We start from the raw sequence: 27,798 nt of genomic DNA, 5'->3' as shown, positions 1-27,798 counted from the left end.
GTTTAAAGAAAATGTTAACCCTAAGCCATATGCCATATTCCTTATCCAAGATGGCAAGATCCAAAAGAGAGATAGACAAGTAACCTTTGGTGAATCCAAGGACGGACTGAATGTAGGTATCATGAGAGCCCAGCTGTGTATCAGAGTTTCTGAGGCCAGAGCTTTAGACCTCGCAGTTTCTGCTCAAAAAGAAATTGCAAAATATAGGGAAAAAATAATGTTGGGGTATGAAGATCTTTCTTCCTAGTTCTGTGACCTGGGGCATGTTACTTAGCCTCTGCAAGCCCATTCTCACTGCTGAGACTCAGGGATGAACATACAAGCCCACAGTTTTTGGAAATTAAATGAACTAACAGATGTGAAGTACCTAGCAGTGGGCCTGCCACAGAACTGGCCTTTGTTATGTGTCACTGTTCTTCCCCTGCCCCAGAGAAGACCAGGGGAAATATCTGTGTCTTGATGGTGCTTCAATGACTTTCTCTTTTGGATTTTTTTTACTTGCAGAAAGTCAGAAACATGGCCCTGGATGATGTTGTAATCCTGAATGTGGACACCAACACCCTGGAAACCCCTTTTGATGACCTCCAGAGCCTCCCAAATGACGTGGTGGGTAATGAACTCTTGAGGTTCTGACTCCTTTGAGCTTAATGGAAATGAATGTGACTTTGGTGGAGATGGAGAGGGAAAAGAGACATCGGTAGTTTTCCCATGGCCTAAGTAAGAGTTTCAGTCACCTGCTGAGTTTCCTCAGGGAGAATTGTCTCATAGAAAGTTGGGGGTGGTTTATTTTTGAGTCTTTCATTTTTTGCTGTTATAACTTTAATCTGAAAGATTGTGAAGTGATCCCAGGTTCTAAACAACTCCTCCTTTGTGGGAGCTGAGGGCAGCTGAGGGAGGTGGGATGCCTTTCTGTGGGAACCTCTCCAGCATGTTGCCATCTCCATAGTGCAGGACTGCTTCCCATATGCAGCACCACTGAAAGTGGGTGGGAAGGGCTTTCAGTGTGAGCAATCTGGGACACTTCAAACCTGCATTTTTTTTCCTGGACCATCATCAAACAAAGCCACCTTCCTACTTAGCGGATACCTGCTGCCAGTGCTCTGAATGCGGCTGCATGTCCTCCATGTCTCTGTTTGTTACCTCAGGCCTAAACAGAATGTGTACTCTATTTAGCAAAAAGCAACTGGCTGCGACATTTGCCGTGCTGACATCCGACAACACGTCTGTCTCACATTGTTACTCAAAACTGCCTCAGGGACAGCTATTTGAAGTAGACCCATTCTTCCCTGTTGTCTATAAGAATGAGAAATGTTAAGGTTCACAGGAGTGTTTGGTTTTGGTATTTCTGGTTGACCACCATGGTTCTACCTGCTGGAAGATCTGTCAAGTTATTCTGACTTCTAAGCTGAAAGGAGTAGATGTTCTTGGCCATATAGAGCTGACATAGGGCTGGGGTTGTGTTCTGTCCCCATAGTGGCAGGTGGAGTGTTCTATCCATTGGGCGCCAGTGTTCCTTTGCTACCAGGAGCTCTAGGAGCACTTGGAAGTGGTTAGCTATTCAGAAGAAACTGCTGATGGTTGATAAATGGTTTGCAACATGGTTTCAAGCCCCTTTACTCTTAAGTCACTGTGAGACTTTTGGGGAGTCATTTGTGCTCTGTAAAGATCAGTTTCACTTGTGACATAAACAAACATTGCTTACCATTCATTGAGCTATTATGTACTACATACTGAACTAACACTTATTATTGACCCTTCATTTCATCTTCACAGAAAAAAGGAAGGTTTTTTCTTACTACCCTTTTACTCACAGAGCTGGAAAGATGTGGAGCCTAATGTGGACCCAACTTTATTGGCCTACAGAGCCACCCAGTGCTACTACCTAACTGTATGATTTCAGCATTTAGTAGTGTTCGAGCCTATGAGTAGATATTTTCTCTGATGCTCATTCAGTGGCATTAGAGCACTATAGAGTAGATATTTTCTCTTTTCTATAGGGAGAAAGAACCTCAGAAAATATGCGCCATGCTGTAAAACATATGGCTAGGAAGAGGTGAAACTGAGGTTGGAACCCCTCAGTTTCACCTCCCATTGAGATAGAGAAATGACAGAACTAAGAAGAATCAAAGTATCAAACAAATGTGTGGGTTTGCTGCTAATCATGTCAGGACAGAGTACTTGGTTGGTATCTTAGGACCTTGTGGCTACAATCTGAGTTCCTTTGGTCCAAGAAATCTGAGGTTTCCATTCTGTTCCCTTTCAGTGGAAATGCTCTCTTTAAGCCATTGGTATCTTAGGCCTGGGCTTTCTAACTGCTGAGTAAATGTGGTGAGTGATCATGCACATCAGGCACAAGGAACAGGTGGGGGCCTTGGGGCAGCATGGGACGAGTTATTGATGTCTCAGAAACCATGGAGTGAACTGATTGGTCCCATCTGCCTGTAGACAGTGTTCTGACCCTGTGCTTGGCATCGGGCAGCAAAGCCATCTGTGTCTTCAAAAAGCATATTTCAGGAGGGGAAACAGACATACAAATTACATATGTATATATATATATATATATATATATGTTCTCTTCTCCATTCCTGCTCAATACCACCTAATCCCATTTATCTATATATTGTATTATAGTCTAATACAAGTCACAAAGAAAATCAGAACCGAGCACAGAAAAACCCAAAGGACCCAGAGGAAAGTCTCCAGGAGAGTAATGGAAGTTTCCTGAAGATGACAGATTTCAAAATGCCTTTTGAAAGATAAATGAGGTGGACCCAGGGAACCAAAGTAAATTGGTCAAGTTATTTTCTCCTCTCAGAGCCTCAGTTTTCCATCTTTAAAACAGAAAAACCAGAGCTGCCATTAAGATTGCTGTGGCAAATAAATGAGTTGATAGTGTTTATCAAATACTTGGTACAATGCTTGGCATGTTGTCAGTGTTCAATAAATGGACCTGCATATGTTATTAATAAAAATTGATCACAGACAGTGTTGGACAGTCAATATCCTCCATGTTCTGGCAGTCCTAAGCCTGTGCAACAGGACCTCCAGTTTGCAATCCGGTTTGTATCAGGGTTGAGAATGTTCCACAGCAGTGGTTTCCAACATGGAACTTGGGACTCCATTAAGGATTCCAAAGAAAGTAATGGGGAGGGAATGAAATACTTCTTTTTCAATAAATTCATAGATTTGCTTCTATAAGGCTGCATGAGCTATCAAGTCCTCAAAGGAAGTCATGGCCTGCTCATTTTTTGATCCCCTGCACTAGGCACAGGACTGGGTACTTTAAGCATATCAGCAGCCCCAGTTGATCTCATATTCTCCCCCTTTTGCCAAAGGTGCTAGTTTGCTGTGTCTGACAAAGTCTGCTTCTGTTCTGTTCTCCATTCCTCCTCAATGCCACCTAATCCCATGCCCTTTTTCTCTCCTGTACAATTACCTCTGAACTAGTTCTTTGGACTCCAGCCTCTTCCTTCCAGTCCTTCTTCCTCATGCACCAAAGTGACTTTTCTGACACATAAACTTAATTATATTTCACTCTTCCTTAAAACCATTCCATCAGTGAGCATAATTTAAAGACAAAAAATGCATTCATAACTCTCCAGTGCTTAGAGGTTAGAGGCACGTTCCCTTTGTTGGCTTTGGAATCAAACATACCTTAATTCAATTCCTGACTTCTCCACTTATTAGCTGTGTGATGTGCTCTTGAGAAAAATTATTTAAGCTCTCTGAGTCTTAGTTTCCTCATAAAGTTGTTTTGAGGATTAAATGTAATCTATATAATATATGTAAAACATATATACTATGAGCATACTAGACGGTAGCTGATAATGGTGAATTATGGATGCTAATAATGATTAGCATGGCATTCAAGGCCTTCCTTCATGATGAGACTCGCCCTTTTTTCTCCAGAGTTTTAGCTCTCCCCCCACCCCTTTCCTGCTGCAAACCCTGTATTATAGATATCTAGTTTCCCCAAACTTACTGTTTATACCTTTATACTTTGCATGTGAGGTTTCTTTTGTCTGAAATGTCTTACCTCATCTTTCAGTCTCTTACTCATTCTTCAAGACTTACCCTAAACATTATGCTGTTAAACCTTTCCTGAGATCTTTAGGAAAATTTAACCTTATCTTTCTGTATGTTACCACTGCCTCTTGTAGTTATTATACTTACCACCCAGCAGTGTGATTTATTACATATTTCTGGCTTTCCCTTTTAATTGTGAGTTCTTTGGGGCAGAATTGAGTTTATTTGTCTTTGTTTCCCAAGACCTAGCATCCACCGAATAGATAGATGGAGGGATGGAAGGGACATATGGATTGCATTATTTTGGTAGATGAAATCTTGGAAAACATGGCATCCATGCTGGAAATTTTATTAAAGGAGGTCTTAGTTCTGCTTCTTGCCATGACGGAACAATTGGAACTGGATTCATCCTACCCCCATTAACAATTTTAAATATATATATTTTTAAAAACTTTCCACAAATTGTACAACAGGCAGTACAGGATTATGGATCCCCAAGAGAAAGTAAACAAATGAGGTGAGGCCTACAGTCCCTCTGGTTTTCTACCTTAAAACATTTTCTGAACCCTGGTGCCAGGAGGGGAATCCCCAGCAGAGTACAACAGTCTTGTTGAGTTGAGGGGTCAAAGATCTGAGTTGGAGGGGAGGGATGGTTTAAATTTGTGGGTCAGAGTACCAGACAGGAGGAAGCTACTCAGTGAAAGAGCTCTAGAAGTCTGTATTAGGTCCCCTTGACTGATCTTCTGAAGAGTAATCTGCCAATATGTAAGGTGAAACTCCTGACAGGAAACTAGAAGATGAACAATTCTCAGAGCTCACACAGGGCTGGGAATAATCCGCTGACTAGCCAGAGCAGAGAGACCTTGTTGAACATTCAGGACAATCAGTAGAGACCTCAGAAGGGCCATGTCTTGGTAGTAAGTCTAAATTAGCTTTAGAGTAAAGGTTACTTTAGACTTGCCCTAACAAAGCTTAAAAACAAGTCTTAAGGAGCATAAGAGAGGGCTTCAGGAGTGTTGGTAATGTGCTGATTTTTTTATCTGAGTGCCAGTTACATGGGTAAGATTTCAACAAGCTATATACCAATGATATGTGCATATGCATGTATGTTAAACTTTAATAAAAGTTTTAAACAAAACTCTTTTTTAAAATCCTGATGTACAAGAAATTTAGCCTTTTATCAAAATAAATCTCAACCCCTCTTTAAAAGAAGACAGCAAAATTGAACACTCAGCATAACATTCACAATATCTAGCATCCTATCAAAAAAAGACTAGACATGTTAGGATTCAGGAAAATGTAGCCCATCACCAAGAGGAAAATTAGCATATAGAAACAGACTCAGAAAAAATGGACATTATAGAATTAGTAGACAGTGACCTTAAAATGACTATTATAGAGATTATAAATACACTCTTGGATTTAAAGGAAGACATGATCTAAATAAGGAAAGAAATAGAAGATATAAAAAGAAAGAACAGCTAGAGATGAAATAGAATTAATCTGGAATGAAAAAGTCACTGGCTGAGATTGAATCATCCAGTATGTGGCACAGAAAGAAAAAAGACTGGAAAAAATTAACAGAACCTCAGTGGCAAAATATCAAGAAGACTAATATACATGTAATTCAAGTCGGGGGCAGGGGAGAGAAAGACATATTTAAATAATAGCCAAATTTTCCCAAATTTGATGAGAACAATAAACTCACAGCTCCAAGAAATTAAGTGAACCTTCAAAGTGATGGATACAGACAAAACCACACAAAGGCACATCATGATACTTGCTTAAAACCAGTGATAAAAATAAATTCTTAAAAGTAGCTGAAGAGAAAAAGATACAAAAGAGAAAGAAATAATAACAGCAGACTTGTTGCCAAAAACTATATAAGCCAGAAGAGAGTGGAATGACATCTTTAAATAATGAAAGACAATTTTTGTGAATCTAGAGTTCTATGTCCAGTGAAAATATCTTTCAAAAATTAAGGCAAATGCCGGAGACCCAGGTTCAATTCCTCATGCCTGCTCATGCAAAAAGATTAATTAATTAATTAAGGAAAACTAAAAGTCCCCTTTGGGGAGTGGGGAGAAAGGAGGAAATATTCAACTTCCCCATTTGGAGAATTTCTGATATTCTTGCTTGCAGTATGGATAACCAAATCAATAGGCCATGCCCTCAATCCTGGGGTTCACCCCTCTAAAACTTATTCCTGCAAAACATACTTAAAATTATGCCTGAGTCACCCTCAGAGAACCTCTTTTGTTGCTCAGATGTGGCTTCTCTCTCTCTAAGCTAAGCCAGCTCAGCAGGGGAACTCACTGCCCTCCCCCCGTCTACGTGGGACATCACTTCCAGGATGAGCCAGGACCCAGCATCATGGAATTGAGAAAACCTGGTTTCAGCTGAGAGATTTCAAACAGAACTGAGAGGTTATCTTAGAGATTATTCTTATGCATTATATAGATATCCCTTTTAAGTTTATGGTATATTGGAATGGCTGGAGGGAAGTACTTGAAACTGTTGTGCTGTGTTCCAATAGCCTTGGTTCTTGAGTATGTTGTATAACTATATGGCTTTTATAGTGTGACTGTGTGATTGTGAAAACCTTGAAAAAATAGGATAATAAATAAATAATAGGGGTATAAGGGGTGAAATAAATTGGGTATATTAAAAAAGTATTGGTCAATAAGAAGAAGGTGTAAAGGGGTATGGGATGTATGAGGTTTTTTTTTTCTTTTTATTTCTTTTTCTGGTATATGAGTTTTTTCTTTTTTCTTTTTATTTCTTTTTCTGGAGTGATGCAATTGTTCTAAACATGGTCATGGTGATGAATACACAACTATGTGATGATATTGTGTGCCGTTGATTGTACACCACGTGTGTTAGTTTGGAAGATGCTGAAATGCAATATAGCTGGAAAGGCTTTTATCTCTTCTACTGTGCCTTTCATTCCATAAGTTCTGTGATTTGTTTTTTCAGACTTTCAGTTTCTTCTTTTTGTTCATTCCTTGCCTTCTTTATATCCTCCCTCAATTCATTGATTTGATTTTTGATGAGGTTTTCCTTGTCTATTCAAACATTCTGAATTACAACTCATGTCTCATTTGAATTTCTGGTTTGTTCCTTTGACTGGGCCATATCTTCAATTTTCCTAGTATGATTTATTTTTTTGCTGGCATCTAGGCATTTAATTACCTTAATTAGCTTATTTTGGAGATTATTTTCATTTTTTTTACCTAGGATTTTCTTGCTGGATGACTTTGTTGTCTATCCATTCTTTGACATTCAGTTCAGCTTATTCTAGACCTCAAGTTTAAGTTTTGTTTAAGAGATCAGAAATTTTCAGTTCTTGTTTTCTTGTTTTTTGCCCTGCCTGTATGGTGCCTTTTTCCCCCCCTTTAGGAGGATCTGCTTAGGTATTATAGACCCTACACAGATTTTCCCAGACCAAACTGGCCTCCTCTCAGGAGGAAAGAGTCACTTGCATAATTTTTCTGAGGATGAGACCCAGAAGGTGGAAGGGCTTTCCTATGAAGTCTCTGGACTCTGTGTTTTTCCTATCCTGCCCAGTATGCGGTGCTTTTCTGCCTGTGGGTCCCACCAGCATAAGGTGATGTGGTACCTTTAAGTTCAGCAGACTCTCACTGCTGGGGTCTTGGTTGAGACAGAGAGGGGTTGTAGGCTAGCTTTAATCACTTTACTTTTCCAGACCCTGGGGTCTGAATTACTTGAGGAAGGGATTCCACCTGAGCTGGGCCCCACCTCTCTCCTGGGGAAGGCACAGGCTCCAGACAAACACTCAAACAAACTTAATTCTACCCATGCCTAGGACAGTTGGAGCCTGAGAAGCCTCACAGCTATATCCAAAGAGTAGTCAAGGTGTAGAAACACAGCCACAAAAAAAGAAAAGGAAAAATCCTTTTCAGAGCAGGACCCCTGTTCCTCAGGTTTGCCAATCAAGAGCTTAAGTTGGGACTTCTGGGTCAAGATGGCGGCTTAACAACATGTGCGTTTTAGTTTGTCCTCCAGAACAACTACTAAATAACCAGAAACAGTACAGAACAGCTCCTGGGGCCACATCAGTGACCAGACACACAGCATATCCCAGTCTGGACCAGCTGGACCGGCTGCGAGCACCCCCCAGAACCATGAGTTCCCAAAGCTGTGGTGGCCAGCGCCCCTCCCCCACAGGCCGCTTCCCAGAGGGAAAAGGAAAGGACTTTACCAGCAGTAGGGACTGGGCACAATCAAACGCCAATTGTGGAACTAATTAACAAATTCTGACTACTAAAAATAGGCTCCCAGCTTATGTGAACCTGATCAAAGCAGAGGTTGTTCATTTTTGCCCCAGCGCCAAGGGGGCAGGACTGACAGAAAAAAGGGAAAAAAAAAAAAGAAGGAAACAGAGGTTTTTGTGGCTGTGTATCTACAAAGGCTTGACTGCCTCTGGATACAGCAGCAGGCCTTTTCAGGCTGCAACTGCCCCAGGCATAGGCAGAAGTGAGCTCTTTGGGGGGCTTATCTGGAGCTTGTGCCTTCCCCAGGGGAGGGGTGAAGTCCCACCCAGGTGGAATCCCTCCATCAAGGAATTCAGACACCAGGGCTTGGTAATTTGAAGCCATTAAAACCAGCCTATAGCCTCTCCTCTGTCTCCACCACGCCCCCAGGAGGGAGAGTCTGCCAAAGTTAAAGGTACCGCATCATCTTATGCTGGTAGGACCTGCAGTCAGACAAGCGCCACATACTGGACAGGATAAGAAAAACTGAGTCCAGAGACTTCACAGGGAAGTCTTTCAACCTGCTGGGTCTCATCCTCAGGGAAAACCAATGCAGGTCACTCTTTCCTCCTGATAGGAGGCCAGTTTGGTCTGGGAATATCTGGCTGGGGTCTATAATATCTAAATAGACCCTCCTAAGTGTGTGTGAGGGAAAGGCACCACACAAGCAGGGCAAGAAACAAGAAAACAAGAACTGAAAAATTCTCCTCTGTTAAACAAAACTTAAGCTAAACGTCCAGATAAAGCTGAACGGAATGTCAAAGAACAGATAGACAACAAATTCATCCAGCAAGAAAACCCTAGGTAAAAGAAGTGAAAGCAATCTCCAGAATAAACTAATTAAGGTAATTAAATGCCTAGGCACCAGCAAAAAATAACAAATCACACCAGGAAAATTGAAGATATGGCCCAGTCAAAGGAACAAACCAGCAATTCAAATGACATACAGGAGCTGAAACAATTAATTCAGAATGTACGAACAGACATGGAAAACCTCATCAAAAACCAAATCAATGAATTGAAGGAGGATATAAAGAAGGCAAGGAAAGAACAAAAAGAAGAAACTGAAAGTCTGAAAAAACAAATCACAGAACTTATGGGAATGAAAGACAATAGAAGAGATGAAAAAAACAATGGAAACCTACAATGGTAGATTTCGAGAGACAGAACATAGGATTTCTGAACTGGAGGACGGAACATCTGAAATCTGACAAGAAACAGAAACTATAGAAAAAAAATGGAAAAATATGAGCAGGGACTCAGGGAATTGAAAGACAATATGAAGCACACAAATATACATGTTGTGGGTGTCCCAGAAGGAGAAGAGAAGGGAAAAGGAGGAGAAAAACTAATGGAGGAAATTATCACTGAAAATTTCCCAACTCTTATGAAAGACTTAAAATTACAGATCCAAGAAGTGCAGCGTACCCCAAAGAGAATAGATCCAAATAGACGTACTCCAAGACATTTAATCATCAGAATGTCAGAGGTCAAAGAGAAAGAGAGGATCTTGAAAGCAGCAAGAGAAAAGCAATCCATCACATACAAGGAAAGCCCAATAAGACTATGCACAGATCTCTCAGCAGAAATGATGGAGGCGAGAAGACAGTGGGATAATATATTTAAATTATTAAAAGAGAAAAACTACCAACCAAGAATTCTGTATCCAGCAAAACTGTCATTCAAAAATGAGGGAGAAATTAAAACATTTTCAGACAAAAAATCACTGAGAGAATTTGTAACCAAGAGACCAGCTCTGCAAGAAATACTAAAGGGAACACTAGAGACAGATACGAAGACAGAAGAGAGAGGTGTGGAGAAGAGTGTAGAAAGGAAGACTATGAGTAAAGGTAAAAAGAAGGAAAATTAGATATGACATATAAAATCCAGAAGGCAAAATAGTAGAAGAAAGTACTACCCGTGCAGTAATAACACTGAATGTTAATGGATTAAACTCTCCAATCAAAAGACATAGTCTGGCAAAATGGATTAAAAAACAGGATCCATCTGTATGCTGTCTCTACTCAAAGGACACGAGCCCAAGGACACAAATGGACATTTACACACCAATGTTTATAGCAGCATTATTTACAATTACCAAGAGATGGAAACAGCCAAAATGTCCATCAACAGACAGTTGGCTAAACAAACTGTGACATTTACATAAGATGGAATATTATGCAGCTGTAAGACAGAATAAAGTTATGAAGTATGTAACAACATGAATGGACCTTAAGGACATTATGCTGAGTGTGATTAGCCAGAAACAAAAGGACAAATACTGTATGGTCTCACTGATATGAACTGACATTAGTGAATAAACTTGGAATATTTCCTTGGTAACAGAGACCATCAGGAGATAGAAATAGGGTAAGATATTGGGTAATTGGAGCTGAAGGGATACAGATTGTGCAACAGGACTGAATATAAAAACTCAGAAATGGACATCACAGTATTACCTAACTGTAATACAATTATGTTAAAACACTGAATGAAGCTGCATATGAGAATGATAGAGGGAGGAGGGCTGGGGCATAAATGAAATCACAAAGAAAGATAGATGATAAAGATTGAGATGGTATAATCTAAGAATGCCTAGAGTTGATTGAACACCTTAAGTACATGGAACTTTGTATAGGGCATGAGATTTTGTTGGTTTGTCCAGGTAATGCCCTGATGAATCCCAGAGTGATTTGATCAGTGAGTGGAAAAGTATTTGCAAAGTCCCCTTCGGTGAATGGTGAGAATGGAGGAAAACTCAACTTCCCCAAGTTGAATTCTTGATATTCTCACAAGCAGTGTGGACAACCAAAGCTATAGGCTGAGCCCCCAGTCTTGGGGTTTGTTCATATGAAACTTAACCCCACAGGGGATAGGTCAAGCCTACTTAAAATTAAGCCTAAGAGTCACCCCCAAGAGAACCCCTTTTGTTGCTCAGATATGGCCTCTCTCTCCAGCCAACACAGCAAGCAGACTCACCACCCTCCCCCTGTCTATGTGGGACATGACTACCAGGGGTGTGGATCTTCCTGGCAACGTGGGACAGAAATCCCAGAATGAGCTGAGATTCAGCATCAAGGGATTGAGAAAACCTTCTTGACCAAAAGGGGGAAGAGTGAAATGAGACAAAGTGTCAATGGCTAAGAGATTCCAAACAGAGTCGAGTAGTTATCCTGGAGGTTATTCTTATGCATTAAGTAGATATCACCATGTTATCCAAGATGTAATGGAGAGGTTGGAGGGAACTGCCTGAAAATGTAGAGCTGTGTTCCAGTAGCCATGTTTCTTGATGATGATTGTATAATGATATAGCTTTCACAATGTGACTGCGTGATTTTGAAAATCTTGTGTCTGATGCTCCTTTTATCTACCTTGTCAACAGATGAGAGGAACATATGGAATACAAATAAATAATAGGGGGAACAAATGTTAAAGTAGATTTAGTTTGAAATGCTAGTGATCAATGAAAGGGATCAGTAAGGGCTATGGCATGTAAAATTTTTTTTTCTGTTGTCTTTTTATTTCTTTTTCTGAATTGATGCTAATATTCTAGGAAATGATCATGATGATGAATATGCAACTATGTGATGATATTGTGAATTGCTGAGTGTATGTGTTGGGAATGTTTGTATTTCTTGTAATTTTTTTTAATTAATAAAAAATTTTTTTAAAAACATTAAAAAAAGAGAGAGAGCTTAAGTTGGTACGTTGCCCTGTGTATATCCAGGTACCATGTGCCCCCTCCTTTCCTTCAGGGCCCAGACCCTTTCAAGTACTCTGTGCTATCTGATCCAAAAAACACTGTTGTTTTTTTTGTTGTTGTTTGTTTGTTTTCTTACTTTTTTCTTTTTCCGTCAGCCCTGTCCCCTATGCAGGGGCAAAAACCAGCAACCTCAACTTTTACTCGAGGTTCAGCTGTGCTGGGGCCTATTTTTAGGAGTCAGCATTTGTTAGTTAATTCCACAATTGGAGCTTGGTTGCATTCAGCCCCTGCTGCTGGTAAAGTGTCTTTCCTTTCCCCTCTGGGAAGCAGCCTGTGTGGGAGGGGCACTGGCACCACAGCTTGGGGGACTCAACGGTTCTGAGTGGGCTCGCAGCCGGTCCAGCTGGTCCAGACTGGGGTACGCTGTGTGTCCAGTCACTGACGTGGCCCCAGCAGTTGTTCTATACTTTTCCTGTCTATTTACTAGCTACTATGGAGGATGAACTAAATCCCACTCCTCACTAAGCCGCCATCTTGGCCCCCTCCTAGAATGGCTTTTAAAAAGGAGAATTTAATAAGTTACAAGTTTACAGTTCTAAGCCCATAAAAATGTCCAAACTAAAGCACCCCGGGAAAGGTACCTTAATTCAAGGAAGGCTGATGGGGCCAGAACACCTTTGTCACATGGCTGGCATCTGCTGGTCCCTTGCTCCTGGGCTCCATTCTTTCAGCCTCTGTTCCTGTGGGGGTTCCTCACATTGCTTCTCTGGTGCTGGCTTTCATCTCTTTGCTTCCCTTGGCTGTCTTCACGTTCTGGCTTGCTTAACATCTCATGGCAATGTCTGCTGGCCTTTAAGCATCTCCAAGCATCCATGTCTCTGTTCTCCAAGTGTCAACATTTGTGCCAGAGCTGTGCGCTGAAGTTTCTGTTGGCTCTGTCTCTGTCAGCTGAGGCTTCTGTTGTTTCTGACTCTCTCCAAAATGTTTCCTCTTTTAAAGGATACCAGTAAACCAATCAGGACCCACCTGGAATGGGGTCTTGACCTCTCCCATCTAATCAAAATGTCACACCCACAATTGGGCATGCTACGTCTCCATGGAAATAATCTAATCAAAGTTCCCAACCTACAGTATTGAATCAGGATTGAAATAAATGGCTGCCTCCACAAGATTGACTCAGAATTAAAACATGGCTTTTCTGGGGTATGTAATACTTTCAAACCGGCACGCCATGTGTGGTGAATTATATCTCAAACAGAGAAGTACATACATGGCTGTGTATTTTTCATGAAATCTTTTTTAGTTATGGTCATTTCAGTAAAATGAGTCAATGCCATTATCTGTGTTTTAATAAAGACTTCTGCTTTTACATTTTAAAAAAATAAGGCAAAATAAAGATTTTTTTAAAGATAAAAAGTGAAAGAAATCTTTGCCAGCAGATCTGCATTATAAGAAATGTTAAAGGAAGTTCTTCAGGTAGAAAAGAAATGATATTAGAGAGAAAGTTGGATGATAAGGTAATGATGAATGCCTAGAAATAGTAAATATGTGAGTAAATATAAAAGATTTCTTGCTTTTTATTTTGATAAAAGATAATTGAGTATTTAAAGTAAAAATAATACTAATCTATTGTGTGGTTTATAACATAGGTAGAAGTGAAATGTAAAATGACCACAGTAGCACAAAGGACCAAAGTAGGGTGGAGAATAGAAGGATGCTGCTGTAAGATTCTTACATTGTATGTAAAGTGGTATAATACTATTTGAAGGTAGACTACAATAAGTTAAAAATGTATATTGTAAACCTTAGAGAAGCCATTAAGGAAAAAATATAATAAAACAGGGATACAGTCAATCATATCATCACAGATTCCTTATTTGCAAATTTACCTGCTTGTTAAAATTTTTTTGTTCCCCCAAAAATCAATATTTGCTTTGCTTTCCTGCTTATTCATGAGCATACACAGTGGCAAAAATTGAAGTCATCCAACACACATCATCCCAGCTGACATCAAACAAGACAACACTCTGCTTTCTTGTTTCAGCTCTCATGCTACAAAGAAGTGACCTTTTTGTAGTAAACTTAGTGCCACACTTTTCACATATTTGTACTTTTTGTTGATGATTTTGTTTTTTTAAATGGCCCCCACGTGTAGTTGTAAGTGTTATCTGGTATTTTAAGCAAGAAGGCTATGATATGCCTTATCAAGAAAATATGTGTGTTTATAGATAAGCTTCGTTCAAATATGAATTATAGTGCTATTGTCTGTGAGTTCAATGCTAATGAATCAACACCTTATTTTATGATCTCCAATTACCCATTGTGATTTATGACTAAACTTGCTTAAATTTGTGTTCATTGGCTGTGTTTAAATGTTGCTCAAAAATATTCCAAAGGCAATGATACTGTTTCTAGACAGGATTAAATGGAAGCAGTTTCTAAAAGGCTGATGGAACAAAGAATTTCCTAGGGAATCATTGTATGCCTATTTAAGGAGAGAACCAAAGATATAAGGTGTCTTTAAACAGAAATACACATGAAACGATGTTGTATATTGATGAGCTGATAAAATGTGACCAGAGGCTTACAGAAACCTAACCCTCTATTTCTCCTAGGGTCAGTGGTTCAGTATTTACTAATTCAGTATTCACCAAACTTTAAGGAATGTAACTATCACAGAAAATGGGAATAGACTGTATATAGCTAGTAAGCCAATATTGGAGATTCAAAAGTTGGATAAGGGACAGGGGCAAAGGAACCAGGCACAGATGGGAAAAACAGAAAAATAGCAAGGTGATAGATTTGCTCAACTATTTTGATAATTATATTAAATATTCAAAGTCTGAATACTCCAATTAAAAGACAGAGATTATCAGATTACATGAAAAAGCAAGATCAAATGCTATCCGCCAAGCTTCCACTTTAAATATAAAGAGTTGCATAGTTTTAGAGTGAAAGGCTGGGTGTGCATGAATGGTGGTTCAGTGGTAGAATGCTCACCTTGCTATGTGGAAGACCTGGTTGGATTCCCAGCCCATGCACCCAAGAAAAAAAATATGAAAGGCTAGAGAAAGATCTGTCGTGCAAACACTAACCAAAAGAGAGTTGGTGGTTCCTGATCCATTCACTGAAAAGAGAAAGAGAGAGAGAGTTGGTGGGAAAGAAAAGAGAGATAATTCCTTACAGAAGAATTCCAAATAATAATTGTAGATATTCTCCCCTCCAGGAGGAGGAGCTTAATCTATTTGCCTTTCTCCCCCTACCTTAAACCTGTGCCGGACTTGGTGACTCACTTCCAAAGAATAGTATGTAAAGGGAAAAATGGCAGCACCTGCAAACATTGCCTTCACCAAGTGATCAATTTAACATCACCAGTATGTCATGTGGGTATCATTTCCCTCCTAATATGATGTGATGAGAAGGGTACTTCACCTCTGTGGTATTCTTTCTAAAAACCCAGTCTAATCATGGCAAAAAAACTTCAAACAAATTGAAATTGAGGAACATTCTATGAATTACCTGACCAGTATTTTTCAAAACTGTCAAGACCATAAAAACCAAAAACTGGAAACAATCAGAATTCCTTTTCCCTAGTTGAGCTATTAACAAACAGTGGTATATCCATAAAACAGAATATGACTCTATAATAAAGTCTCTATATAAAAAGAGAACTAACTATTTGTATATGCAGTAGCATAGATGAATCTCAAATACATTGTGCTAACTGAAAGAATCCATTTATATGATGTTCTGGAATAGGCAAAACTATAAAAATAGAAATCAGATGAGTGGATGCCAGGAGCTGGGGTGGGAAGAGGGTCTGACTATAAAGGGCCAAAAAGGAATTCAAGGGTAGGGATGATGGAAATATTCTTTGATTTTAGTAATGGTTGCATGACTTTATTTTTCAAAATTCGTAGCACTGTACACTTAAAAGTGGTGAATTTTACTTTATGTAAACTATGCCTCAATGAACTTGACAAAAATTTAAGACTGACAATACCAAATGTTGGTGAGGAGATAGAACAACTGAACAAGAACTCCCCTTATAACTGATGGAAGAATAAAATGATGCCACCACTTTGGCCATTTTCTATAAAATCTAATGTACACCTGTAATACAGCCCAACAATTCCACTCACAGGTATTCACCCAAGAGAAATGAAAAGGTGTGTCCACAGGCTTGCACATCGAAGGTTCACAGAACCTTTGTTTACAGTAAACAATAGCAGGAAACACCTTGATTGTCCATCACCTGGTAAGATGTAACATGTTAAATCCCTTATGTTTCGTCACCTAGTTAATAGTCTGTTGTAACAAACTACTGATACACAAAACAACATGGGTGAATCTTAAATACATTACAGTGTGAAACAGAAGCCAGACACAGAAGAGTATATAGTGCATGATTTCATTATATAAAATTCTGAAGAGACAACGCTACTCTATAGTGGTTAAAAACAAATTGGTGGTTCCCTTGGGATGAAGGGGCTAAGAACTGACTACAGAAGGGTACCAGCAAACGTTTTGGGGTAAAGGAACCATTCTGTTTCTCAAGTGTGGTAGTGATTTCACTGCTGGCATATCTGTCAAAATGTATTCTATTGTATATAAGTTATGACTTAATAAAGTTAATTGTTTAACAAGAAGAGGCCTTAGCAATTAATTTTAAAAGGAGGTTCCAATATTGAATAGCTTTCAGAACAGCCCTGCTGATTATCATGATTTATGAATATGGGCAGAAGTTACCTTGGAGGCAGAGCAGCTCTGGATTTTTGCTAGGTGCCTAGACAATATAATCTCAACTTTTATAATCTTATCTATTAGCTCTTTCCACCCTTTTAAAAAAATGTGAGGTTGGCAAGGTCAATGTCTCTGTACTTTGCTGGGTTCTGTGAAACCTGCGTATGAATTGTTTTCACTGACAATATTCTGTTGTTTCCTGGCTATGGATTTGGGAGGAGAGGGATGTGGCAGGAATGCTTCACCTTTTGTTTATCCATCTAAATGCCAATGTATCTCAATGCCATGCAGTTACTGAGAAGAGACCTAATACACTCTCCCCTACCCAAAAAAAAAAAAGTCCTTCAAAATCATTAAAAGTAAACTGTTTAGCTAATGAGTAGTTTGTAGGACTTTTAAAAAGTTTGGTAAAAGGTAGCTTAGACTCTTCCATTCTTCTAATCATGCAGACATGTCATCCTTCATCACTGGGCAACAAGGTCTCCCATGGCTCAGTGGTTGCCTTTTCTGGTTTTCCTACATCCGCAATTTGCAAGCTTTTGTGTATGCAAATGTAAGTTGAAGCCTTTGCTATAAGTGTATAAGCTCTCCTTTCTTTCACTTCATACTTTCTGTAACCTGATTGGTGCTCTTTTAAACAGACTTTCTTATATGGCAAGATGCGAATTCGCTTTGATCCAGTGATTGTACTTTTAGGGTTGTTTATGACAGATACTTGTAAATGAAGAAAGCCACTTAACCAAGTTGCATAGCTTATGTTAACTGAAGTTGGAAGCAACGTAAATATACAAAATTAGAGGGGTAATTAAACTGATGTTGTTCAGTGATATAGATGATGGTTACGAAAAACGTGGACAACACAGGAATTGCTAAGAGACAATTTATGAAAAAAGTAGAACATTAAATGGCCTATGTACTATGGCTGTAATGAAAAAACGCACTCAGATACACAAAGGTAAAGGATTTTAAAAAAAAAATTCCCAAATTACCAATAGAGGTGTATTGGCTAGTAAATTTATGAATAACAGTTTTCTCTTATTTTCCAAATTTCCTATGATATTATTACTTTTATAATGGAAAAAAATATTTCTTCCTCTCATCTGGAACATTTGAATGTCTTGCCTTTTGTATGTCTTCAGGACTATAGTTTCTCTATCTTCTTATTCTTTGGGAAAAAAGGTCATGAAGAATTTAATGATATACTTAAGCCATGTAAACTTCTTGCTCTTTCATGGTGGAATTTTTGAGAGCTCTCCAAGAGGCTTTTAAGCACATGAAGAGAAAGAGAAGTTACACTTAGTAGTGTCCTTTGACATGAGAAAGGGGAGAAGGTGAAGAAAGGAAGCTACCATTTATGGAGCACCTACAGTGCAGCAGGCCCAGGGTAGGACATTACAAACCCTTCCACATGGCATCCAAGCTTCTTCACCCCAGTCAGCCTCTCACCCTCATTTCCTGTCATTTCACTACTCATGCCCCATTTCTCAGCCACACGGAGAATGATTCCATTCCCCAAATGCCTCATGCTGTTTCATGTCTCCATTCTTTACATCTTCTTCCCTTGGATTTGAATGCCCTTCCTTCTCTTTTGTCCTGTGAAAACCTTTTAATCCTATAAGCACTACTCCAATGTTACTTCTATGATGCTACGCTTGATTCTCTCACAGTTTGTTGTTCTCTCCTCTGGACTTCCGTAAGACTTTTTCCATGCCTTTTTCATAGTATTCATTATATCATGTTTATTTATGTAACTTTTCCCCTTACTAAGCAGTGGACTTTGCATGGTGTGAACACAGCCCCGGCACAGTGCATGGCTCATAGGAGCATTCAGTGAATGTTTATAAATGAAGGGATGAATGAGCCAAGTATGCATTCAGGGTTGAACATTAGACATTGGAAAATTCATTTATTTACTTAGTCAACATTTAGCCCTCCACTTTGTACCAATATCTGAGAAAGCAAACATCTTTGAAGATAACAGTTTCCTTTTTTGAAGACAGAAAAGAGAAAATGAATGCATGTTACAGCTTCAATATACTGGATGTTGGATGCCAAGAATTTTGTTCCTTTTTCCATAATCGCTAAATATGCCTGAGATTTTACTTCACTAACCTAAAAATGGTATTCTTCAAATTTCTAATGGGTCATTTAGTGAGTCATGACAAGCATTTTTTAAAATGGAGTTCAATGAAAAATATCAGTACATTGCACATTATATGAGTAAGAATTGTTCATAAAACTCTTTAGCCCCGAGCAGTGTGGCTGTGGCTCAGTGGCAGAATTCTCGCCTGCCATGCCAGAGACCCAGGTTCAATTCCCTGTGCCTGCCCATGTAAAACACAAACAAACAAAACAAAAAAAACCTCTTTAGCTCAATATACATAGGTGTATACTGGTTTGCAAAATAAAATTTATTTATTACTCTGCATCACAGTAAAAATATTGAAAGCCATTGATATATTGTGGCTATCTTAATCATTAAAATTCATAATTTTAATGAGTGAATTATTCTACGGTATGAATATATATAATAATAAACTCTTCATCAATCCTCTCTTTATAATGCCTAGTTTTATATTATTTTTAACAGTGTGATGGACATGTTTGTAGCTAAATCTCTATATCATTTCCTTAAGATGAATTCCTAGAAGTATAATTTGCTGAGTCATGAGTAGGCAAAATTGTAAGACTTTTGATACATAATTTTAAATAGCCACTCCCACAAGATTATAATGAAAAAAAAATGTATATATGTGTAAATGTGCCTGTTTCTGTATCAGGGTAGCAGATCATGTCTCTCTCATATTGTGAAGCTAGAAACTTGGCAGTGACCCCCTAACTGCATTCCATGCCTTCCGTCTCCATTAAGTCTAAGGTGTTTTCTAGTCTTTGGAGAATCAAGTCATCCTTGTCCCTCCCTCAGTAGTTAATTGTTCTCTGAATTCCCAAAGCATATTGCACATCTTTCTGTTATAGCACTAGTCAAGCTATATTGGAATTATTTTTATCTGTGTGCCCCTCACAGGGGTACACAGAGAATAAAAACTGTTCTTTATTCATCTTTGTATCTGCCATAGGGCTCAGTATACAGGAAATATTCAGTAAATGTTTACTGAACAAATGAGTGTTTTGTTAAATTTGATCTTAGGACTGGTTCAAATTATATTAAAATTCAACTTTGCCATGAAGCTGACTATCTTTGAGAATCCAAAAACAGAACTGATTCAAATTCAAATAAACCCAGAGTCTGCTTGCTGTCACTCCTCAGAAGTACCCTTACATCGCATGCCAGTTGGATCACACATGATACCTGCTCCGGGATGGCCTTACCTTTGTTAGGCCCTTGCTAAGGGCTTCACTGGCCCGAGTTGCTGAATGTCATATTCCTCCACTGGCCCAGATTCCTCATACTACAGGTGCCTTTGTGGGGCTTCCTAGGAGCTGGTGTACAATCTTACCTTGTGAATCAGTAATGCATTTGATCCCAGAAGCAAGGGTCTGGGTTCTTATGGCTGTCTGATTGAAGTAAGCTCTCTTTCTGGGATATGTTCAAAATATTTTTTGCTGGGAATGCGAAAATCCATTCTTAAAATCCCAACAGGAAATAAAAATGCTGAGTGGGGAAATGGACAAGCTCTGATTATACTGAGTAATTTATATGAGTCTTTATGCATATGAGCCTTGTGGACTTAGTACTCTTGTGGTCTTAATCCTTCAGCCACATTAATTCATTGTTAATATTCTGTAGTAGTATGTTTTTTCATTCAATATGTATTTTCTGAGCACCTACTATGTGCCAGACTTCAGATTGGATATAATGAGTACAGGTATGATTAAAACATGGAGTTTATTCTCATGGAGGTTACAGGCTGGTAATAGAAGAGCTAATGGAAACTTGACGGCCAGTCTTGCCTCACTCTCTCCCACCCCTCAATCCCAGTTCATGCTCCATGTTGTAAATGAAGCAATATTCTAAAACACCCCCCATCTTAAAATCCTTCAGTGGTTCCTCATTTTTCTCTAGGCCAAAGTCAAACTCTATTCTATGGCCCTTTACAATCGAGTGTCTATCTACCTTGCCTGCCTCATCTCGTGCTACTCTCCTCCCACTTGTACTTTCTATCAGTAGCTTTGTTCCATCCACAATAGTCCCTGGACATTTCTGGTCCACAGTGTCCCAAAGAGGCGTCCCGACAGCTAGTTCAGAAATGGAAATTTGTTAATTCAGCCAAAATTTTTGGTATGTGCTCAGTGTATTGGGCCATAGTCGCATGAAGATGTGTAAGAAACGATCCCTGTTCCTGGAAAAAGACAAGCATGCTGAAAGCTGGAAATGAAATACAAGGAGGCTGGAAGTGTGAACAAAAGTATAATGTGTTTGGACAGGGATTAATCGTTTAGTACAGCTGGAACACAGGATGTGTGATGGGAAGCAACAAAGAATGAGACCGAAGAAGTAGATGGGAAGAACCAAATTTGGAATGGCTTCTATCATAAAAGCAAGTTTGGACTTTTTAGGGCATGGGAAATCAGCAAAGATGTTTAAGCCAAGGAATAATATAATAAGATCTGCATTACAATGAGTCTTTCCAAAATCTTGATCTATGCTAGTGCCCACTTCAACCCAGACCAAGAATAGAGTTTTGGGTCCAACCTCCTATTGCTTCTGTAGTTCCCAGAATCTGCCAAAGCTCCCTCCCACCCCACATCTACTGACATTAGACTTTGGGTCAGGGGCCAGTTTGCTAATGAGAATTCTTATCAATTTTACCAGTGTCCAGTCATTCCTACTTCATGTTTTAAGGAATTTTCTGTAAGTCTCTGTTCTGTGTCGGGTCACTCTCCGTGACAGTGTCCACTCTATGACTTGTAAATTTCATGCAGTGACGGAAAGGCGCATCATGATCTGGTGAATGTTGCCCCAATCATGTGTGTATGATTTGTCAACAATCGAGTATTTATGGAAGTTTATGGGACTTCATTAAAGATGCTGGAGCAGGAGCACTGTGGGACATCAGAAGAGACCACAGCAATAAAACGCAAATCCAAGCTCTGGAATGCAATAAATGTTTAAGAGACTTCCTTCCTTTCATTACTGAATTTTACTTTACTTTTATACCAGTAAAGAGTTGTGTTTTATTGGTTGAATTTTCTTGATTCCGTTTTCCGCAGGTCTGTTTAAAAGCTACATTTTATCTTTGAGGATGTTTGGCTCGTGGTGGAGGAAGTGCTGCCAGCAAATTCAATTAACTGGCAGAGCTCACAGATATTGTACATGGATTTCTTTTTTCTTCTTTTTCACAACTGCTACATAAACACAGCTGGGTTTAATATTTGTCGTAACAAAGATTTAACTTGAATCATTTTACTCTGGGTAATTAATGCTTGCAATCTCGACTACGTTTTTCGTTCGTTTGTAATCCTCTGCATTTCTTTACTCTGGCTATCTAGATAATGAAGTGTACTCCTCTAGGTCTTTACCCTGCCTTAAAACTGCTTAATATTTGGCCGTTCCCACTAGAGAGCAGATGCTTTTCTTTGCAAGAACTGAATTTCTGTCAGCTCTTTTATGCATCATGTGTTTGGAACTGTAAGTGGATCAAGTTGTTCATCACAGCAGGGACACTGTGAAACACATCTATTATACACACTTCCCACCCCCCCTTCCTGTTTTTTTCTTCCCTGAGGAGGTGGAGATGCCCGGATCCCCTTGGGATATAGCTCACTCCGTGTGGATGTATCCATGTGATCACCAGGGATCTGGCCTGGCTGCCTCCTTAAACACGGAAATCTATATCCATTCAGCCCAGAACTGTTGCTGAGACAAATCCTGCTTTTATCTTTGTAAACACCAAGCACTTCATTAACTCCCAAATACACACCAAGTTTGGGTCACTAAATAAATCCACTAGGCTCAGCATAATGAGTGACATTCAATTATTGATGCCCTAGAAAAATGTTAATTGTGCGCCCATTGTTCTTTTTTATGCTAAAATAATGGCTTGAATAGTTTTTGCTTTGGAGTTGGGGTAGTATGGAAGAGTAATCACCATCTTTTAGGCCGTTCCTGTGTGCCAGGTACTGTGCTAGAGGCTTTGAAACCTTGACATTTAATCTATGTAACAATCTAGGGGCGGGGCTCTTTACTCCCTTTTTACAGATGAGGAAAAGAGGTTAAGTAATTTGCCTAAGGGCATCCAGTTAAAGCAAGCAGCTGAGTTAGGATTTGAACCCAGATCTGTCTGAAACCACAGTAAAGCAATTTTCTGTGCATTGTTGTAACCTCATGCTCAAGGTTCACTGGACAGAATCCATTGGTTGTTCAGCCGATGTGTTGATTTAATGTGCATGTGTATTACCTGCTGACATTTGAGTTATCCTATCCATTCCAAGTTTCAGGACCAGTCTGCATTTATTGTCTGGACTTTTTTGTCTATCCAACTCTGAACGCATGGTGGTGATTGGAGTAGCTTATTATGTTTGCCTTTTCCACCAGAGCTCAGTGCAATTATAATCCAACTTTCCCAAACAACCCACCATTTTCTTGCAGTTTTCATTTTGTGAATTTCAATCCCTAGACTCAGTTCTGAACTGGTGGCTAAAAATTCCAAATCTAAGTGGTTTAGTTTATCAACACAACTTTTAAAGGCAGAAGTTGTGATGATGTGCCTGTTGTGATATGTTCATCTTTTAGACCTCAGATAGTGGTACTGAGGGCAAAAGTGCACTGCGGTGCATTTTTAATAGATGATATTCGATTTGCAGAAGTCATTGTGGGATAGTTACATGTCTGAAATAACACAAATATGTAGAATTAATTATAGTTAAATGGAAAGGTGGCTTTTGTTCATGAAGAAAGTCGTTAGGCCCTTCATAAACATTTTTACTTAATGCTTAACTTTAGTCTTCCTCCAAATACTTTAGAAATGAATTAATTTTCATTAGTGCCCTAGTTCATTGAAAATAGAGCACCCCTTTATTTTCAATTCACGGTACATGTTGTTGAAATATGTTAGTATTTTTTAAGAATTGGCACAGGCTATGTTGTAAAAAACATGTATAACTTTCCTTTTGCAAGTGCATATCCATTTTTTCAAAGGTAACTTACATTTTAATTTTGTGTGTTGTGTTTGCAAGAGACTGCTTCTTGGTTTATTCATGTTGACAACTGAAAAGCCTTAGACCTAATTAAAAGAATTTCCAAGAGCACCTTTACTGAACCATTTCATTACGCAGCGCTGCACAGATTGCATTGTGAAACGTGGTGATAGTTTAAATCTGACCTTTAAACCTGAACTGCCAGAAGTATGGGGGGAAAACCCTTCTTTAAAAATACTCCTAGGATACATAAATATATATACATAAATGCGTGCGCATATTTGGTTAGAAGTAGAAATCATCTGTTTATTGAATGACCACCTAATAATATGAATACACATTTACTCTAAGTGTGTGGTGGAGTGTGTGTGGTGTTAAAGCTAAATTGTTTTATAAGGAAAACAAAGGCAATTTCACTTCTTTTGCTGGGGGAGACATTTGGAGGAAGGTATTTTTACAAATGGATTTAAAAAAATGTAAAAAGGTTTGCTACTGTGTGTTTCGGTTTAAAATGCCAAGGCACTGAGATTAAAAAGCATGAGGGGTGGGGGTGGTTGCTTGAGTGCACTAGCATGAGCAGGACTCCTCCTGAGCTTTATTTGGCAGATATTGAAATGGGCCATTTTTGTTATTTTAAAATTGTACTTTTTTACTCTAAGAATGTCATCCTAAGGATCTAATAGTTTGGATGTAGGATGCACAGCAGAACCATTACAGCATATAGTGAAGTAACCATTCACATAATGAAAATTGATCCTTTTGACTTGACAAAAAAACTGCTTAGAATTGTAGTACTTGCCTAACTCTCTGACTTATGCACAGTCCACAAGATGTCAGGAGAGATGGGGACAGTAGAGACCTGGGCCCCTGAGAGTCAAAGCCAGCTCTGGCTTAGAACTCCGCATAACTAGCACCCCTTCTCCCCTGTGGATAACCAAATCTTTGAGGGGAAAATGGGATGCAGAAGAGGCAGTTAAAGCCAACCGAGGTCAAGGAACAACCAAGTTCTCAAGAAAGAAACCGAAAAGCAAGGACTGAGGGGAAACAATAATGGAGATACATTAAGCTGGGGGGAAAAACAGTATCATGAACAAATCTAATTTGCTGGCGCAGAAAATCCTGGCAGCAGTGAGAATTAGCACAGGCTTTGGAGTGTGACCCACCTGGCCTTAACTTTACCTCTGCCTGTTGCTGTACTAGTGGTGTGAGGTTGGACTGTCTCACTTTGCTTATCTGAATAGTGGGAATATCGTGCCAGGATACTGTGCCTATGTAGCCCATTTCTTCTGAAATTTTTATAGGATGCTGTGTGTAAAACTACCTACCATGGTATTTGGTGCCTTTAGAGTGCCTGATAAATACTGTTCTTTCTCCTGGTTTTCCCAGAAAATGTTACTGGGAAAGAGAGTGGGTTTGGGATTGCCTTTGCATATCAAGACTTTTTGCTTTAAATCTGAGGCAAGAAGAAACTAAGGCAAAGAAAGATACCCTGAACATTTTTCATTGCCGGGGGAAGATAGCAGAGGAAGGCAATGTTTATGTATCCCTAAGAAAAAGAAAATAAATCAATAGCCCCACTCCTTCTCTAAACCCAGACATTCCCTGGGAGATTTCAGGAAAAAAAGGATTGATGCCTGGTTTATTCAAGGAAAGGAAGAATGTCCTTGCCTTATTCTTAAGGGTCATCTTTTACACTGAGGAGAGACATGGTCCCTGCCTTCATAGATCATTCAATCTAGTAGATGAGACAAACACTAATTGGATTGTTGCAAAATGGATCATTACACATTTCTGTGTGTCCCTGAAAAAAAAAAGGAAAGTACTGTTAAGAGTATATAACAAGGGAACCTGGGTCTAGTTGGGGAGTCAGGCTGCAGAAGTGATATTTGCATTGAGATCTGAAGGATGAGTAGTCATTGACCTAGGGCCCTGTGATATCCAGTACAGTGGCCACTATCCAGATGTTGCTATTTAAACTTAAATTTATATTGATTAAAATTAAATTAAATTCAACATTTGGTTCCCCAGCCATGATAGCCACATTTCAAGTGTTCAATGGCCACTTGAACTAGCAGCCACCACATTGGACGACACAGATGCTAGATTATTTCTGTCATTGCAGAAAGTTCTACTGGAAAGTGCTGAATTTTAGACAAGAGGGTGATGATAGGTAGAGTATTCCAAACAGTGAAATTAGCCCATCCAAGGGTCCTGGGATGTTAAGGAGGACAGTGTGACTGAGCCCCAGAAGGTGTCACCAAAGATACGGACAAGATGCAGGAGCTTCATGTCTTAAAGAACCTGTGGCCAAATCATGCAGGGCCTTGTAGGACAGGCTAGGACTCCGCCACCAGTTGGCAATGTGGTCATAAAGAAATAAACCTGTATTTGTTGAGTGCTGACATATTTTGTCAGGGTTTATCTTCATATCCCTGGAGAGGAATATGGAGATGAAGATATGTGAAATTGCTTAATATTTAAAGGACTAAATAATTGCATGATGATATATACTATTTGATAGCCCCTTTTGAAGAGGTGAAGAGCTCATTTGTAGCTGGTCTGTAGGAGCTCGTCTGGAAGCTCTCGGGCTCTGGGCCCTGGTCAGATGCAGCTCTGTTCCCAAAATCTCCCCAGCACAGAGCCTGTAAACACTGGGTACCAGTCAAAGGGCCAGGCTAATGTACCCTGAGAATGAGCTGTTTGTTCAGACAGAGGGCATCACAGAAAGTCTGAGGCTTTTTTTTTAAAACAAGAAGTATTTTGATAGAGAATTGCATGACACACATTCCAGACTGAGAGATGGATTTCAAGGCCTTTGAAATCAAGTAGAAGGCAAAACTGGAAATAAAGCTTGAACCAAGCTCATAGATAGCCTTGAATATTATGCTGAAGAGTTTGAACTTTATTGTATTGGAACTAAGGAGCCACTGAAAATTTTTGAGGGAGGGAATGATGTGATTCAACTTCTTGTTTAGAAAGATAACTCAGTGCAAAGGACGAACTAGAACAGGAAGGAACATCGGTTCAAAAACTGTTGCAGTAGTACTGTAAGATGAAATTATGGACTAATAACAAAACAAGAGGTTCCCATTTCTTAAACCTTTATTGGGTTCTCAACACTCCGCTCAGTGCTCTTTACATCCATTATCATATTTTAATCCTCATAAGGCATATATGTTGCAGATACCTAATTTTACAACAACAAAAAAACTGATGATCAGAAAGGTTAAGAAAGGAGGGAAGCCAGATTTCCCATCTTTGACCTCCAATCTTAAACCTATGGATGAAGCTCTACATTCTACCTCCTGTAGAGCAGTGGGAATAGAGAGAGCAAATGAAGACGAGACCAGAGAGGTAAAACCAATAGTTATCAATTAAAGGAGAAACAGGGTGCTAGGTGGGGATGGGAGAATATTGTATTTATTATTGAACATGTTGAGTTTTCGGTTTTGTATAAGCCTGGTCTCCTTGTCCATTTAATGCATTCAGCATCTAGAGTTTCATTTTCTTGCCCTTGGTTGCGTCTTAGCAGTGGCCTTCAATAGAAGGGAAATAAGTATCAATTTCTCCCCTAATCCTTCCCAAATGAAACCAGTTTCTTTTAACGATCAATCACTGATTCTCCGAAGAATGTGATCCTAGATGTTCCTCCAAGCAGAGACTCTTAGCCATTGGAAATGCCTTTCATGTCAGCACACCCACTCATCTGTTCTTTTTTTTAAAATTTATTTATTAATTAAAAAATTAAGAAACAAAATAAAACATCAACATACATAATCAGTAATTCACAATATCATCACTTAGTTGCATATTCATCATTTCTTAGAACATTTGCATTAATTCAGAAAAAGAAATTAAAAAAAAAAAAGAATGACAGCACTGGGCCCAAGCACTGTGCTGGATCTTGGGGAACTCAGGTTCTAGCCGGAGAGGAGAGGAGGCAGACACTGCAAC

General features: G+C 39.2%; 1 protein-coding gene across 13 annotated transcripts in view; it reads left to right on the top strand.

Moving 5' to 3' along the window:
• DENND1A (DENN domain containing 1A) overlaps positions 1–27,798 on the top strand; it is a 665,083-nt gene that overhangs the window by 464,261 nt on the left and 173,024 nt on the right. For all 13 annotated transcript variants that reach the window (XR_013169077.1, XM_077144393.1, XM_077144391.1 and 10 more), the window contains one exon: positions 505–606. Coding sequence is in view for 12 of the 13 variants with exons in the window: in XM_077144393.1 (XP_077000508.1) it covers positions 505–606 (102 nt within the window). In the remaining variant the exon portion in view is untranslated. The remainder of the gene's footprint in view (positions 1–504; positions 607–27,798) is intronic.

Source organism: Tamandua tetradactyla, chromosome 2 (assembly GCF_023851605.1).
Source record: "Tamandua tetradactyla isolate mTamTet1 chromosome 2, mTamTet1.pri, whole genome shotgun sequence".
NCBI lineage: Eukaryota > Metazoa > Chordata > Mammalia > Pilosa > Myrmecophagidae > Tamandua > Tamandua tetradactyla.
The sequence above is the reverse complement of the archived record's forward strand: the minus strand, read 5'-3'. Positions and strand labels throughout refer to the sequence as shown.